A 17,757-nucleotide genomic window follows, 5' to 3' on the forward strand; every position below is an offset into this window, starting at 1 on the left:
GCTCAGCGTCAGTTATTGACTATTTGCCCCTTTCAACACAAAATTTTGGAGACAAAAGAAAAAAGCTCTGTGAATTTGAGAAACCACTTCCTCAGATGCAATTATTAAACAATAGCGCTTCCGTTCTAGAACAGAAACAAACGGAGCATCATTGCAGCCTGCACTTAAGTGAACACATTCTTTTCACAATACTTGTCAGGCAACTAGAATACTGGGCAGTCAAAAAATGATGGAACTATACATCTAGACACGCGTCATAGTATATAAATGGCCTAGAACTGCCACTATATTTATTGAAAACTGTTGGGATACACAGTACTAACAAATGCACTGATATATAGACTATAATGTTATAAAAGCCTAACATACTAAAATCAAAGTCCGTTAGGCAAAACTAGGCAAATTATAGATAAAACGGATAGTTACCATTTGTAATTGTAATTACAGTTAGCAGTTTTTAGTTATCCTTTAATGAAATTCTTATTATTTCCAATTGAAAAACCCCCACCAAAAACAAAACCGTGTTTCTTGTTCCAGAGAGAGAGAGAGAGAGAGAGAGAGAGAGAGAGAGAGAGAGAGAGAGAGAGAGAGAGAGAGAGAGTATAAGTGTTTTGATATATGTTTGTTTTATGGCTAAGCGAACAACCACAGCTTTTTTTCACCAAAAATAATGCCAATATAATGAAAGAAAGAAGGAAGGAAATGTTTTATTTAACGACGCACTCAACACATTTTATTTACGGTTATATGGCGTCAGACATATGGTTAAGGCCCACACATATATTGAAGGAGGAAACCTGTTGTCGCCACTTCATGGGCTACTCTTTTCGATTAGCAGCAAGGGATCTTTTATATGCACCATCTCATAGACAGGGTAGCACATACCACGGCCTTTGATGTACCAGTCGTGGTGCACTGGCTGGAGAGAGAAATAGCCCTATGGGCCCACCGACGGGGATCGATCCCAAACCGACCGCGCATCAAGCGAGCGCTTTACCACTGGGCTACGTCTCGCCCCGCCAATGTAATGACACCCAACCTTTAAAGTACTATAATTAAATTATTACCACTACATTAGTATCATAATAAAGTTGTACCAGGTGAACTAACAACAGATCTTTGTTCGACATTATCTTTATTGTTCGCAATTTTTGGTGCTGGAATGGAAGTACTTGTGCTTTTTATATGAATATAAAATGTAACTGTAATCCTCTGAATGGAAGTAAAAGAATTAGATAAAAGATTGTTTGGCGTTTTGTCAAGTACAGGATTTGTCATCGTTATTGAGATATAAGCAGATGAAATAACGTTACACAATCGATTGAAAAATAGACATATGTCAACAGATCCGGAACAATCGACTATCATAAATAAATTAAATGAGGTCAAATCAAAGAGCAACGTAACAGGTCCGTATGCAAGATCACACATAGGGTGTCGATAGAGGGCTGGTCGCAGTCCTACATGTACCCTTCACTGTTGCGATGCGATAGAACACTCTCCATTCCCGTCACCAGGATTCCAGCCTTCCAAAGTCGTATACAAATGACATATTACGATTTGATTTCCCTGTACGTACAACGTCAGTTTAAATGTCGTAACCATCGTAGTTTATCTATAGGTGTCTTTCGCGCATGGCACGTAGATAAAAGTAAGTGGGAACACCTGTTAAGTATTATCCAGTCACTGTAAAATGTGTTCCATTATATTGATCTAAAACTAATTTCTTCATGGCAAACCAGGGCCCGAGCGTATAAAACCTTTAAAGTCCAGACTCAAAACAAAGTCTGTTTGTACATTATATTTGTATTGCCGAACCTTTATTAGATTAAGATTTTATTAATTAGTGTGTACTTTAAAATTCATTGTACTGGTATTAGGGTATTTTTTTTAAATAAGCAGTCACGTTCGAAAAATATTTAAAAGAGGACAAACAATATCTAAATTTTTGTTATACAAGCGTCCATTTCAAGAGAAAATTTAACTTTTACAGACAAAATACTATAAACGTATATTGGCGTACCATTATTTTTACATTTTAAATGTAAGGCCTATTCACATTAATTGCATATACCGAATCACTGTGCCGAAAGTTACACTATTCACTTTCTAATCCACATATTATTAGTATTGCATAGGATTATAATCCATACTGACTGTTATAAAAGCGTTTTTTCGAATGGATCTCTTGAAACGTGTCTGTTTTCAGAAAAGGTGTATGTTTTCAATAGCGCTGATTTCTATTGTGACACATTCTAATGCATGTATTTAAATTAGTTTATTTAGGTATTTAATAATCGTTACTACTATACATATTATATCACCATTGACTAAATTCCTATATCCCACTAACAGTAACAATATACAATGTGTGTGTATGTGTGTGTGTGTGTGTGTGTGTGTGTGTGTGTGTTTATTTATTAAGCTGCACATTGCCAGTATCGTGTCCCTAACCATCGGAAGATGCTAGTAACTGGCGGGGGCCTGTTATATAATCCGCCTTTCAACTGGGAGGGCTAAGACATTACATAATATTCAGAGTTGAGACCTGTGTACCCGCTCCATACCTCTTGTGACGCATATGGTGTTGAATAATCACATTGCACAATTGTATTTTGTCTCACAAATTAAAGTTTGCGTCTGACGTTGCTAAGACTAAGAACCAAAGGTAGTCTACAACACAAAGATAAATGTATATCCTAAATTAACCTCCACGTGTACACTTGTACCTCGTAGAACGTATTAGTAACATTTTAACTGCAGTCAGTCTACTGAACTACTATATTCGTGAGCTCGCTTGAAATACTTGCGTCACAGGATCGAACCACTTCGATGGATCCATTCACCTGATTGTTTTTTCTCGTTCCAACCAGTGCACTACAACTGGTCAAAGGCCGTGGTATGTGCTTTCCTGTCGGTGGGAAAGTGCATAATATTATAAAAGATCCCTTGCTGCATCATTCGAAAGAGGTAACGGGTTTCCTCTGATAACTACATGTCAAAATTACCAAATGTTTGACATCCAATAGCCGATGATTAATTAACCAATGTGCTCTAGTGGTGTCGTTAAACAAAACAAACTTTAAACTTCAATATATATTCGTGAAGAGTACATATGATTTCTAAACGATTAAAACATATACCAGCATATACCAGGCAGTAAAACCTTGCCGCAACCGTAATTAACCAAATAAAACCATATTTTAATAAGTTTGTTTTGTTTAACGACACCACTAGAGTACATTAATTTATTAATCATCGACTATTAGATGTCAAACATTTGGTGATTTTGTAATATAGTCTTAGAAAGGAAACCCGCTACATTTTTTCATTAGTAGCAAGGGATATTTTATGTGCATCATCTCATAGACAGAATAGCGCATACCACTGCCTTTGATAAACCAGTTGTGGTGCACTGGCTGGAGCGAAAAATAGCCAATGGGCCCACCGACTGGGATCGATCCCAGACTGATCGCGAACGCTTAGAACCATTGGGCTACGTCCCGCCTGCCCCTTATTAAACGTCATGAAACCGCAGTAGTGTAAAACACTGTACCAGAGTCGTACTACAAAGGCTCAAGGAATAACGGCGTTTTGCTCTGGATAGTGTTTGTGAGAGACGAAAATTAATTTGTATTTACCATATTCTGACGATGGATCCTCCACCTCAGTGCATAGGCTTATGGGTCCCATTTTTGTATGGGGGAATGCTGTTTTTGTTCACAATTTAAAAGATTCTTGGGTTATAGTAGGCCTACAGTAACTATGCAAAATAATCCTTAAAATAGTTTAATTTGTTTTTAATGGCTAATTTTATGATTCATATGCCAGTTTTTAAGATGTCACGTCCAAAGCCATCCAATTTAAAATGTATCCTTTCGAAAGAGGTAACGGGTTTCCTCTGATAACTACATGTCAAAATTACAAAATGTTTGACATCCAATAGCCGATGATTAATTAACCAAGGTGCTCTAGTGGTGTCGTTAAACAAAACAAACTTTAAACTTCAATATATATTCGTGAAGAGTACATATGATTTCTAAACGATTAAAACATATACCAGCATATACCAGGCAGTAAAACCTTGCCGCAACCGTAATTAACCAAATAAAACCATATTTTAAAAAGTTTGTTTTGTTTAACGACACCACTAGAGTACATTAATTTATTAATCATCGACTATTAGATGTCAAACATTTGGTGATTTTGTAATATAGTCTTAGAAAGGAAACCCGCTACATTTTTTCATTAGTAGCAAGGGATATTTTATGTGCATCATCTCATAGACAGAATAGCACATACCACTGCCTTTGGTAAACCAGTTGTGGTGCACTGGCTGGAGCGAAAAATAGCCAATGGGCCCACCGACTGGGATCGATCCCAGACTGATCGCGAACGCTTAGAACCATTGGGCTACGTCCCGCCTGCCCCTTATTAAACGTCATGAAACCGCAGTAGTGTAAAACACTGTACCAGAGTCGTACTACAAAGGCTCAAGGAATAACGGCGTTTTGCTCTGGGTAGTATTTGTGAGAGACGAAAATTAATTTGTATTTACCATATTCTGACGATGGATCCTCCACCTCAGTGCATAGGCTTATGGGTCCCATTTTTGTATGGGGGAATGCTGTTTTTGTTCACAATTTAAAAGATTCTTGGGTTATAGTAGGCCTACAGTAATTATGCAAAATAATTCTTAAAATAGTTTAATTTGTTTTTAATGGCTAATTTTGTGATTCATATGCCAGTTTTTAAGATGTCACGTCCAAAGCCATCCAATTTAAAATGTATCCCCCATGACGTCTAGGACCCTGATCATTGCCCCCTCCCTCCCCCAACTTAATCAGTAAGATCTAGTGCGTTTAATGAAAAAAATAATTGGGTTATAATACTATGCAGAATAATCCTTAAAATAGTTTTTAAATTGTTGTTTAAAAATGACTAAGTTTGCGATTCAGATGCCAAGAAAAGGCATTTAAAGAGGAAGCTGAAGTTGGTTCGATATTCAATGTTCATCATTCAGTATTGAATATTGCTCTGACAAAACAACATGGAACATTCAGGTTTTTGCTGAATTATGCAACATTCTTCAAAATCTACAATACAAATTTAAGTGTATGTTGTATGATAATATAATGAATCTAGGGTGGCTTAGGGATATAAAATAATATGGTGTGGCTCGGAACTAAAGCACAGAGCTAAGCGAAATATACAAAACAAAATGATTATATAGCAAAACAATCAACATACACAAACATCTGAAACTAAACATAGGACTATGATAAACAGCTAGATGTTCAGTAGTGCACCTCCCACCGATATATAACAAATACAGGGTGGCTCAGGGGAAACGTTCACGGCAATGCCCCGTTAAAATATATATATTACACAATTATAACTACACCACACTCGTTTACAACGTACGTTACAGGCACACAATTCTGAAACTAAACATAGAAAGTTTATGAAATTCTACTGATCCATCAATGGAAATGTGAAGAACCCAGGGTAGCCCAAGACTGCTGTAAACTTGCACTAGCGTACTGAACACATCTCTAGCATATGATAAACATTCTATGTTTAGTTTCAGAACTGTGGGTCCAGTCTGAATATTGAGCTGAACTCCGAATTTAAAACTGTTACGGGGCGTCGCGTTAGCAGTCTTGAGCCACCCTAGGTTCTTCACATTTCCATAGAACATAGGGCCTACATGCACTAGCTGATGGATCTGTAAAAATTCACAAACTTTCTATGTTTAGTTCCAGAATTGTGTGTATGTAAACAGTGTGGTGTAGCTGTACTGTGTACCATATATTTTGACGGGGCGTTACCGTGGAAGTTTCCCCTGAGCCACCCTGTGTTTATTATTTATGGGTTAGTTGTGCACTACTGAACACATCTCAATCATATGATAAATATAAATGGTTTATTTCTAAGACACTCTAAACTGGTTGTTTTGATAGACAAACACTTGTATTTGAATTTAAGTTTTTAAAGAGTGTTAATTGCATCTTGCAGAAATTTATTCTGAATGTTGAATGTTAATGTCTGGGGACATCCAGTTACAAACAATTTCTGGGGGAGCCTACTCCCGGATCCCCTTAAACGTCTCGGGCATGCTAAAAAGTGTGTGTGTGTGTGTGTGTGTGTGTGTGCGTGCGTGCGTGCGCGCGCACATGCTGCTTCCTACGCCAGTACCGGACCCATGATAATTGTCCCCCCCCCCCCCCAACTTAATAATCCCCGCTCATAAGGGCATGTGAAGTATGTTTTACCCAAACTATCGTCCCTTTTTCATTTTAAGAAAAATGGAGCAGGTCAACTTGCCCTAAAACCAGGTCGCCTCATACCAACTCGCCTGCACTGTTTAGTCAACTCACACTGAAAATTTTACCAACTTGCCGAAAATGCACTTTATTTTGTTCAAAGTATAATAAATTAGATTTGATGGAATTGCAATATATTTCTGCATTACACAAAACAAAAACAACAACAAACAAACCCACAAAAGAAACAGTATTATATTCAGTCGCGCTTCAAGATTGAACCTAGTCCTAGGTTCAGTTGCCTTGGTCGGTTAGCACTTGACACAAATATTAAAATGCGGCTGGACCAACTCTACTTTCTGTTCCCCGCCACAGGAAGTAATGAGGTTTTCTTGCGATTGTTTATACTTTTTAGATATTGAAACAAATATATATGGTGTTTTTGTTTAAAGTAGGTTTTGAAATTGAAAATGAGTAGGATAACAGCAGAATTGACACTTAATGACATTGATGATTGGTTTAAGATTGGAAAGAAGGCGGCAGCTAAAATCGCCTCGGTTCCAAGCAGCAAAACTGGTGGTCGACGAATAGACCCGAAGACTGGCGAAGCATGTATACGACCTGTAGATTTGGATGCATTTGTTCCACAGTATAAACGGTGTGTTAATGGGCAAATTATTGGTATAGTATAATCATTCCTCAATTTATATTGTCACCTAGTGCACGGGTGGTAACCAGTCATTTCGTACCCAATTTTACCATTTCGTACCCAAGTCATTTTGTACCCTGGTAATTTCGTACCATGTCTGTTTGGTCATTTTGTACATTGGTCATTTTGTACCTCAATCATTTATTGTGCAGCTTAGTTGAATGATAGATAGTAAAATGTTGAATTATTGATTTAAAAAATAAACATTAGGCTTATGCAACTATATTGAAGCCCTACCACCTTCATGTGGCAATATATACATATAATATGTTCAGAAAAGTGAATTCAATAGGGTTAAAGGTAGGGTCAACTCAAACTAGAGCCTTATGTGTTGGAAAGATGCATACCTGGACCACCAACACATACTGACACTTTAGCAAATGAGAAACGCGTAATTTTAACGTTAATAAAAAAAACATGATTATTCCTGCTAACTGGGGGCAGTCATTTTGTTTCATTTTTGTGACGTCCGGTGGAATAGCTTGGGGCGAAGTGACGTCAGCTCCTGACCATCTCCTGTATGCACAGTGTAAACAAAAGCAATAATTTTCGACAAGGCGCTTCTCTTTGATCAACCTGACTTGTAAAACAGCATAAATGATGGAATAATATAATAAACTATTGAACTCAATATATTTCAAATTGCATTAACAGAACAAAATGGGGTTATAGTATTTTTCTCTGTTAAATAATCCAAAGGAAAAATGTACACTATTAGGCCTATTGGAGCAAAAACGACAACCCATGATACCCAAGTGATAATTTTCTTTTCTTTGGGACTACGTAATTGGTCAGTTTTGGGGTTTTTTAGATGGAAAAGTCTACTTAATCAATAGTTTTACAGAACTATTTACAGTAATAAACCATGTCCATTACCATTTTAGGGGCGACAGGTAATATTCCACAATACCGGTATGTATTTTTGTGTCTAGACAGCGTCAGTTAATTGGCTCGTCTGGTTACCAATCAAATACACACACCTGCCAATCAGGAATCACAGGTAGAAGCAACTAACAGCATAGACCAATTGACTAAGAAAACACTCCGTGTATTATTTCAGTACGTAGGTTAATGCATGGACAAAACATTGTTCATTATTTTGACTTGTTGTGTAGCTACTCTGACAATGGTATTTTATTTTGTATTATACTCACTGAGGTGGTACAAAATGGCTGCGCCCGTTATATATAATAGCCGTCACATTTAACCATTTTATTAATTAACTATATTTGATTATACTTGTTGATATTAAGCAATAATGTGCATTATATATCGTTGAATATGCATACCAGGCCAAATGCCTTAATTGTCCTTCCTTTAATGGTCGCTGAAACGCATTTCATTGTTAATTTACTTCTCTTATTCATTTAAACCTTTGCTCACTTTACAAGGTATGTTTACACGTCAACGTTTATTCGTCAACAATAAAAATTAAAAGTGGCATACTATGATAAAAATAAGATACTGAGTATGAAATGACCAAACATTATGGTACGAGATGGTAAAAAGTAGGTACGAAATGGCTATGGCACGAAATGACTGTGGTATGAATTGACCAAAGCACTATGGTACGAAATGACTAGTAACCCATGGGGCACATTACGGCAATACTTTTCTTAACCACACTTACTACTTCCCACCCGACTAATTATTACCCTGCACCTGCTCCCCCACACCCCCCTTTAAATTTTAGGGTTACGGTCGACGACAGTCACTTTTTGGACGCTTGTTTTGGTTTGTACACAATAAATAAAACATCCAACAGTAATTTTGTTATATGTTTGACAAAGGACTAGGAACTTATTTCTTTCATTTTTTAAAACTTAAAATTAATAGTTTGTCCAGAATTATGTAAAATAAAAAAACATACCGACCTGTAAATAGCGGGAAAAATATCTGCCCTGTCCCACCCTCCCCTAATCCTAACAGTAAACACTAACCCCTAACTCTTAACCCTAACCCTAACTAAAAATAATAAGGGGGGGGGGTGGAGGGCTGGTGGATATTATACCAAACAGCGTTTTCTGCTTGTAATAGAAATTTGACAAGGGTCAAAAGTTAGTAAACCAGTTTTTATTACTCATTTTGAATTTGAATGACATCAGTATTCCAATGACGTCACTTTGCATCTTACAATAACCATAAACTGAGTACATGACGTTTCTGTTTTAAGAATGCTGGAAAAATTCCAATGCAGAATTGCTATTGAATTTTTTTTATTTGAACATCACTAATGCACCTGAATGTGTTTGAAGAAAATCTTGTGATTAAAAAATTGTACCTTTTACGAAATATGGATTTCACGTGAAATTACGGTAAAATATGCTATATTTATTTTGTACAAAGCCAAACAAAGGTGCGAAAAGTGACTGTCATTGACCTTAGGAAGAGACATGACGATTAATCAGTTCACAAAAATCTTCCTTATTCCCCCTCCCCATAACAAATTTTAAACATATTTGTCAGAATTAGTTTAAAGCAAGGCTTCTGGAATTTTTATAAAATTCACTAGCCATGGGATTAGTGATTTTTTAATTTACTAGCCACGATAAAAAATTCACTAGCCCTGCTTTACTTTTAAGTAAATACAATTTTACTAAATAATAATAATAATCAGATATTTCACCTAAAGAAGGAGATAGAGGTTAAAAACACTAACATGGGGGTGGGGTAGGGGCAGGATATTCATATTTACAAAATAGACTTAAAGTGCTGTGCCAGACCATACACTAAAATTTCAAATTCCACAATTAAATGGATTCTTAATTCATTGCAATAATATTTTACACCGATATGTAAATAAATAATTACGAAAATGCCCCATAAAAGTATTAAAACATCACTCCCGTAGAACACTGCCGGTAACAACCGAGTAAAATTCTCGGTAAAAACATTTGCCTGTAAATAGCCATGACGTCACGAAGGGAACGCGCTTCACAAACACCTACCACAAGATGACTTCCAGTGCAAGCGAAAGTGGGACCGACAGTGACTGCCAAACTCATTGATCATGCGATTCTTCTTTCGATGATGAATAGTGTAGTAATGACGACTGGTCTAATATTTGTGCAACACAACAAATAATGCCTTATCAGTTTGAACCTGGAACATCTTCCGATGAACCACCGGCCTGACAGATGACGATGAAAATGGTCTTGGAGACAGCTTACCACTAATTTACAACTTTTATTCTTGTTTTGTTCTTTAGCTTTTCGTGTGAATTATTTTGCTACACTGTATGTTCTAATATTTGTGGTGTAGTAGAGAAGACGATAAATAACTCTTGAATTCCACGAGTCAAGTGGACCCGATATCGGTAATTTTAAGAAATAAACAAAAACGACTTTTAGTCCGTCCCATCCCTCTATGAAGATGGGTTTTTTTAATGAACAATTTCAGTTTAGTTTGACGTAAAACAAAAAAGTAAAAGTGTTTTGGAAATAACAAAACAATACTATTTTTTTGTGTGCAGTTGTGAAAACAGTCTGCTCAGAAATAAATAACTTATAGCACATTCCATAGTATGAAACAAGGTTTTCTCTGTGGGAAGGTATAGTAAAATTAATTTAATGTATTTATAGTCTGTTTTACAGGGAACGGCTTTTTTCATACTATGGAATTTACAAGTCATTTATTTCTGAGCTGATTGTTTTCTAAGATGCATACAAAATTAGCTTTTTTTTCTTTTTCTTTTTTTTACCAAAAAACCCTACATTTTTGTAAGATGGGACGGACTAGGCTATATATACTTGTTTGTACTTTATTGTTTTAATGTTCTCGAACTGTAAAGAAAAATCTCACAAATAAACGAGATGCAAACGACAACAAATTGGATCTCGATGATTGCACGAACTGTGCATGAAAAAACAAACTGACCGGAGTTGAAAGCATAATGCAATTTGGGACATTGACGATATGCACCCCAAGGTCGTTTTGGTGTGGATGGCGTCGGCTTGTTGTCATTTGTCATTTGCAGTCACAACGGTCTCCGGCATTTTCTTCCTGTCCAGTATTTTCACGTTGTTTTAATCAAATTCACACACAGATTTCTCACAGCAACATTACTAGGAAATGCGTGAAGACTAAATTTATTGGCTTTTGTATTGCTACAGCCGCCAACAACACACCGTTTAATCATAATAAACACAAAAAAAGCAATGAACAATGGTGACTATCGAAAGGAGTTCCCTTCGTGACGTCACAGATCAAATCTTACGGAAATTCCCAAAACGAATTCAGCTGGTTCTGTTTTTCAGGGGAATATTTTTAAATGGAAAATATACCGGTGTATAATTTTTTTACCTTTTAAAAAAAAAAAATTCTAATCATATTAAATAATATCTTGATTGATATAGCTCAATACATCATACATCTGGAACAGCACTTTAAACTGCAACATTTTACAATTCACTAGCCGTCGGGCATGGCAATATTTACTGACTAGCTGTACATTGAATATCACTAGCCACTGGAGTGGGGCTACCATAATCTAGAATCCCTGGTTAGGGTTATAGGACTCGAACTTGAAGGCACCGGCCATCATTGTGATATAAATTGCTATAGTTAGAAAGCATCACAGACAGTACTACTGTGCCATTGGTTTAAGCTACTCAACAATGACAAAATGTATACACACTGCCAATATTTAACATTTGCACAGTTAAAATATGTCAACCTTTCAGTCATGTTTATTTGCTGCAAAAGTAACTTTAAAAAAAATTGCCATAGGCAATCACAAAACTGCCGTCGTTGGACGGGATAGTTATATACAATACCTTTTAAAACATTTTGTTTTATAAAACCAACATAATGTTTATATTTCATAATCCAATATCGCTGTGTTTTGAATATTCTGTGTAAAATGTCCTCCACATGTGTGCTTTCATTGGTGCTTTTAGTAGAAATGTAGTACAGAAGACAGAATGAGGCATTATGGGACTAAAGGTTTGTTTTATTCTGTAGACATTAAATTCATTTCATCACAAAAAAGCCTAACAGGCCTGGGAATAATTTTTTTAGTGGTGCCTGTCAAAATGATCTATATGTCAATCAATTTGAGCCTGTCAAATATGAAACACTGCCTGACAACCAAATGTTGAAATTATGTTACTGTTGTCCTTTATTAATTGTATATCGTGAAAAAACGTGAAACGGGCTACTTCATAAACCGGTCTATTTATATTTGACTTGTTTTTAAGGAATCTGCATATGATTGAACCCTGACATCAACATGTTACATACTTTTGGGCAATTCCACGGTGACGAACGTTACATAACAATATCTCCCCCAACTTGTACCCAGTCTAATGCTACACTGGAGCAATAGCGGCATAGCAATGGACTGGGAACCACTAAGTTGCTATTGTTTTTGTTGGATGTTTCCTCCCTTAAAACAGGGCTTCTAGAATTTTTATAAAATCCACTAGCCATGGGATCAGTGATTTTAGAAATTTACTAGCCACGATTAAAAATTCACTAGCCCTACTTTACTTAAAGTTAATACAATTTTACTAAATACTAATAATAATCAAATATGTTACCTAAAGACGGAGATGGAGCTTAAAAACACTAACATTGGGGTATTGGGGAGTGGGAAGGATATTCATATACTAAAACGCAAAAGAAACGCAGGTTCTCATTAAATTGGATATAAAATATTAAAAAAACAAAACGAAATGAAGATTTCAACATTTATTTTGGAGCTACACCAATTCGGCACACATTGGTGTTGGAAATGTTTGATTGAATTCCTTTTTGGCTATTGTTTCATGTCATAAAGTAGGGTGGGGGTCCATGTTAAAAATGTGAAAGAGACGACCTGTAGCATTGTCAAAGTCAGTATCGCGTGTGACCACCCTGGGCATTCAAACAGGCAGTGCAACGTCTCCTCATTGAGTTGACAAGCCGTTGAAAGAATGCCTGAGGGAGTGAGTTCCATTCATGGACCAATGCTGCCTCCAGCGCCTGCATATTCTGAGGTTGTCCGCGAGCCTGAAGGCGACGTCCGATTTCATCCCAGACGTGTTCGATAGGCGCCATGTCCGGTGATAAGACTGGCCACGGCAACGTTGGGATGTTGTGCTGAGCCAGCAACGCCTGTGTTGCCCTGGCAGTGTGCGGCCTGGCATTGTCTTGCTGCAGCAAGCGCACACGTGGGTGAGCGGCAAAGAAGGGAACGACGTGATTGTTGATGACGTCATTTTGGTACACGGCGGCATTAACGCGTTGTCTGAACACATGAAGTTGTGTTCTGTGGTTGAATGAGAACCCACCCCACACTATCACACTACCCCCGCCCCATCGGTCGGCCTGCAGAACGCAGCAGTCGGAGTAACGTTCATGTCGACGTCGCCATACTCGGATTCGGCCATCAGCGTTGGAAAGATTGTAACGGCTCTCATCAGTAAACAGAACTTGTTGCCACTGGCCACGTCGCCATCTTTGATGTTGACGTTGTTGGCGGTTGCGGTGCGAGGGGTCAATATTGGTCCCACATAAGGACGGCGGTTACGGAGTCCTGCTGCCCTCAGACGGCGTCGGACGGTATCGGCGGACACTGGACCACGTGGACCACGCACCTGGTGAGCGGTGTTAGCTGCTGGCAGCATCCGATTCCTAAGGTGGGTCACCCGGATGTACCGGTCTAGGGCTGCGGTTGTCACCCTCGGGCGGCCGGTGCGTGGTCGATCGTTCACAGATCCAGTGATTTGGTGACGTTGAGAAAGGCGTGCGATTGTCGAAACATGACATCCCAATTGTCTGGCTACAGCAGTACGGGTCTGTCCGGCTTGCAACATCCCGATGGCCATCCCTCGCTGGAGTTGCGTCAGTCGCGGCATTTTTAAAATGTGATTCTGTTGTCTGTCACTACTCAAATTGAATTTATGCAATTAAATCCAGGTGTGTAGGCTTTATAAGCATTTCAATGAGTGTGTTTGCACTGGATTCATGATACGGATGATCCAGCACGTGCAAACAACGTGTTTTGAGAATTCGTGACGTCACACAGGTAATGAAATTGACACGCAGGTGGGACTGCGGTGTGGGTGTGTGCCATGTCCTTTAACACAGTTGAGGTTCAATTCCACCAAAGATACTGCTTTACAAAGTGCAATTCTTTCGCATTTTCAGGACCTGCGTTTCTTTTGCGTTTTAGTATATTTACAAAATAGTCTTAACTGCAACATTTGACAAAAAAAAATTCACTAGCCGTCGGGCATGGCAATAGTAATTGTTTACCGTGTATAAGCCGACTCTTCTTTTGGGACTTCAAAAGTTGGCTAATACACGGCAATATACGGTACTAGCCCAACATTGAATATCACTAGTACTGGGAGTGGGGCTACCATTATATAGAAGACCTGCTTAAAATTTTATTTGAGATATCGATTCCACATCTGCAGAAATTTATGTTAATGTTATTCAAAAATAGATTCCGCTTGATTGCCAACTTCACACATTCCACGATTGCTAAGTTGCAATAGACTGGGAATGACAACAGTGTCATCCAAGTTTGTTACGATGTCATTTATGAATTTCATTTAAGTGGGATACTAAATTCTCAGGTGGGATACCAGATTTTGAAATGTTAGTATCCAACTGGGATACTGCCCCAAATTTTTAATAGATCTCGAACACTGACGCTACTTCAAAAGGACATGGGCAAAAAGCAACTAACTTCATTTCCATATTGTGTGAAACCCTTAAATTGTTTGCCCTTGAAGTAAAGGTAACATGGCTATAGAAAATTACCAATTACAATTCAACTCTAAACTAAAAGTGTAAGGTAAATTATAACATAATTGTGTGTGACGGTAGTTATGTGACAGACGTTACATTTTGTCCACTGATATAAAATGAAGTTCTGAGTCTATAAAAAGCAGAACATTGTACACTGCTGTGATGATAAAAGGATTTTAATTCATGGTGAATATCATGATGTGGATTTTGATTAATTTTAATTAAACTTTTACAGACTATCAATTTAATACAAAGTGACTGCTCAAGGATTTATCAACATATCCATATCCGGGCTTGCTCGGGTCTATTAATAGACATGGGAAGCACCATTTCCGGGCAAACATGAAGATGTTCTAAGCAACAGCTACATAAGCACATGTACATGCATGCTGCATGATTGGTAAAAAGCTATTTTAAATATGCATTTTAAAACATACTGCATAAAACTGCTTCAACCCTAGTGCAAGGCACAAAGTTAGTGAATATCTTTCTACGTTCGTTTCGGACTACTTCAACACAGAAATACTTCATTTTGTGTCCGACAAAATGACCACTAATTTTAAGTTTGTGACTATCAAAGGTTGACAAATGACACATTTGTACTAGACGTTCGTGAAAAACCACTTATTTTCAGGCCTGCCTATGTGATTTATGAGCATTAAAGGAATACATAAGCAAGCTTTTAGACTGGTATATGCATATTCAACAATATTTAATGCACACTGTTGCTTAAAATCAACACATTTAATTAATAAAACAGTAAATGTGACATCAATTACATATAATGTGCACAGCCATTTTGCTCCTTCCCACTAAATGTGCCATGTGTTAAGCAGGTTGTTATGTCACACTTAACATGTCACATCAAGAAACATAGCAGTTTGTTGATTTTTGCGAAATGGTGAAACAGACATGTGTCGCAATGTTCTGTAATAATACCTATCCCAGTAAGTGAGCAATAAGTATTTATTATTTTCCAATACAAAATAAGATGTAATGCTTTTTTTTACCAATCTGATGCGTCAAGACATGTCCTAATGTTAGTCTTTGTTTAACAGTATGGAGAAAATGTAGGCACTTAAGTTATTAACATGTAGTGGATCAGGACCCGTGTAAAACCATATTGCTAAAGAAAATTAAAACATTTTCCTATTAATAACCAGTCAAACCTAAAATGGTAATGGACATTATCAACTACCAGGGTTTATTATACTGTAAATAATTCTATAATCCTATTGATGAAGTAGACTGTCCCATCTAAAATCACAGAACAGACAAATTACGTAGTCCCAAAGAATGTTTTTAGAGAGAAAAATTCTATAACCCCATTTTGCTCTGTTAATGAAAATTGATATACATTTAGTTAAATAGTTTATTATATTATCAAGTCATTTATGTTGTTTTACAAGTCAGGTTGATCAAAGCTTGTCGTAAATTACTGTGTTTGTTTACACTTTGTATACAGAAGTTGGTAGGAGCTGACGTCACTTCCTTTCAAGCTAGAGTACCTGACGCAACGAAAAAGAAACAAAATGGCTGTTTGGCAGGAATAAAAATGTTTTTTAATTCTAAAATTACGCGCTTTTTATTTTTTAAAGTGTCAGTATGTTATAGTTCATATTGTTGATTCAGTATAAAATGAATATTAAAAACCATGACTTAATTTTTTTTTTTAATAGAGCAACATGTTCACAACTTGTTTTCTGCAATTTTGGGTTTTTAAAAAAATTTGCTTAGTTGTTTAGGGACCCATGGATTTCACGTTGAGAACATGGTGAGTCCCAGGAAACCCATATTTAAAAAACAGATTAACTCCTGTTAAAAAAACTGCACCATTTATGAAATATCGATATGAAATGAAATTACTTTAAGTTATCTTATCTTTATTTTATACAAATCCAGAATGATGGTGTAGAAATTGTTGTTGACCTTTTTAATAAATACATTGTACATGAAAGTATTTATTTTACTACCTTAGGCTTTATGTTGTTTATACAAGTATGGTAGATATACTTCTGGCTAGAAGGTACACATTGGTATAGTAATACTAAAAGTTAACATTAATGTTTTATATGTATGCTAGATGATGATTTTCTATTTTAGACAGGCATCTCGGCAGGAAGATAAGAATTATGCAGCAGTCTATCAAGCACAGGAAGAGGATGAGCTACTTAGGGTAACGTTTCTTGTCTGAACTCTTTAATCTGAGTAGGAAAAATAATTATTGGTATGTTTGAATACTCTTTGTATGTTTTACATGTACTTAAAATGAAACCAATATAATTTAAACATTTAAAGAAAAGTACAGTAATATTAAGTTAAGACTTCCTCACTGGCATTGCAGTATCGTTAAATTTGTACAGTATTTCCCCAGTGGCATTTTCTTTTATTAAACATGAACAACTGAATTAAGCTAACAAAAATAAATCATAGTACTCAAATTGTTATTTCTGTTGCATTTTGGGGGTAACCTTGATTTTTGTTTTGTCTGCCTTTCTACTCACACCCTTGTCACTTAATTAAAAAAACCCCACCCAAAAACATCACCAGGTGGGCCTTGAAAACATATTTGAAAACATTAATTATGATTAAGACTGAATGATATAATATTTGTAAGTACGTGTATATTTAACATGCATGAGTGCAATGTTAGGGAATATTTTGTTTTAAATGTTTTTATTGAACTTTGATTTTCCACAACTACATGTACTTTTTAACATTTTAAAATTGTGTAGTGATCTCCAAAACATTCATACACAACATAATGAATCGCATAGCGATACTGAACTTCCCGGAATGTAACTAGATACAGTGCTTGTCTCAACCTGGGCCAGCTTGTAGCTTATTGTTAGAGTGCTCAATTGAGGTGTGATGGTTTGTAGAATGAATCCCTTTGATTAACTTTTTTTCTTTTCTCCAGTCACAAACCAGTGATACGATTAAGAATAGAAATAACAGGTGAAAATGAAATTATAAGTGGCTATTACTGTGCTATGAATGACGTGTGACCTAATCAAGTTTCATTGGTTTATCTTAAATATT

General features: G+C 36.7%; 1 protein-coding gene across 1 annotated transcript in view; it reads left to right on the plus strand.

The window, feature by feature from the left end:
* The first annotated feature begins 6,618 nt into the window (after positions 1–6,618).
* The window catches only part of LOC121370652 (ATP-dependent RNA helicase TDRD9-like), an 86,575-nt gene continuing 75,436 nt past the window's right edge, over positions 6,619–17,757 (plus strand). Inside the window, exons 1-2 of the mRNA XM_041496036.1 lie at positions 6,619–6,924; positions 16,819–16,891. Of these exons, the coding sequence (XP_041351970.1) occupies positions 6,737–6,924; positions 16,819–16,891 (261 nt within the window). The 5' untranslated portion in view covers positions 6,619–6,736. The remainder of the gene's footprint in view (positions 6,925–16,818; positions 16,892–17,757) is intronic.

The sequence above is a fragment of the Gigantopelta aegis genome, chromosome 4 (genome assembly GCF_016097555.1).
Source record: "Gigantopelta aegis isolate Gae_Host chromosome 4, Gae_host_genome, whole genome shotgun sequence".
In the NCBI taxonomy this organism is placed as follows: domain Eukaryota; kingdom Metazoa; phylum Mollusca; class Gastropoda; order Neomphalida; family Peltospiridae; genus Gigantopelta; species Gigantopelta aegis.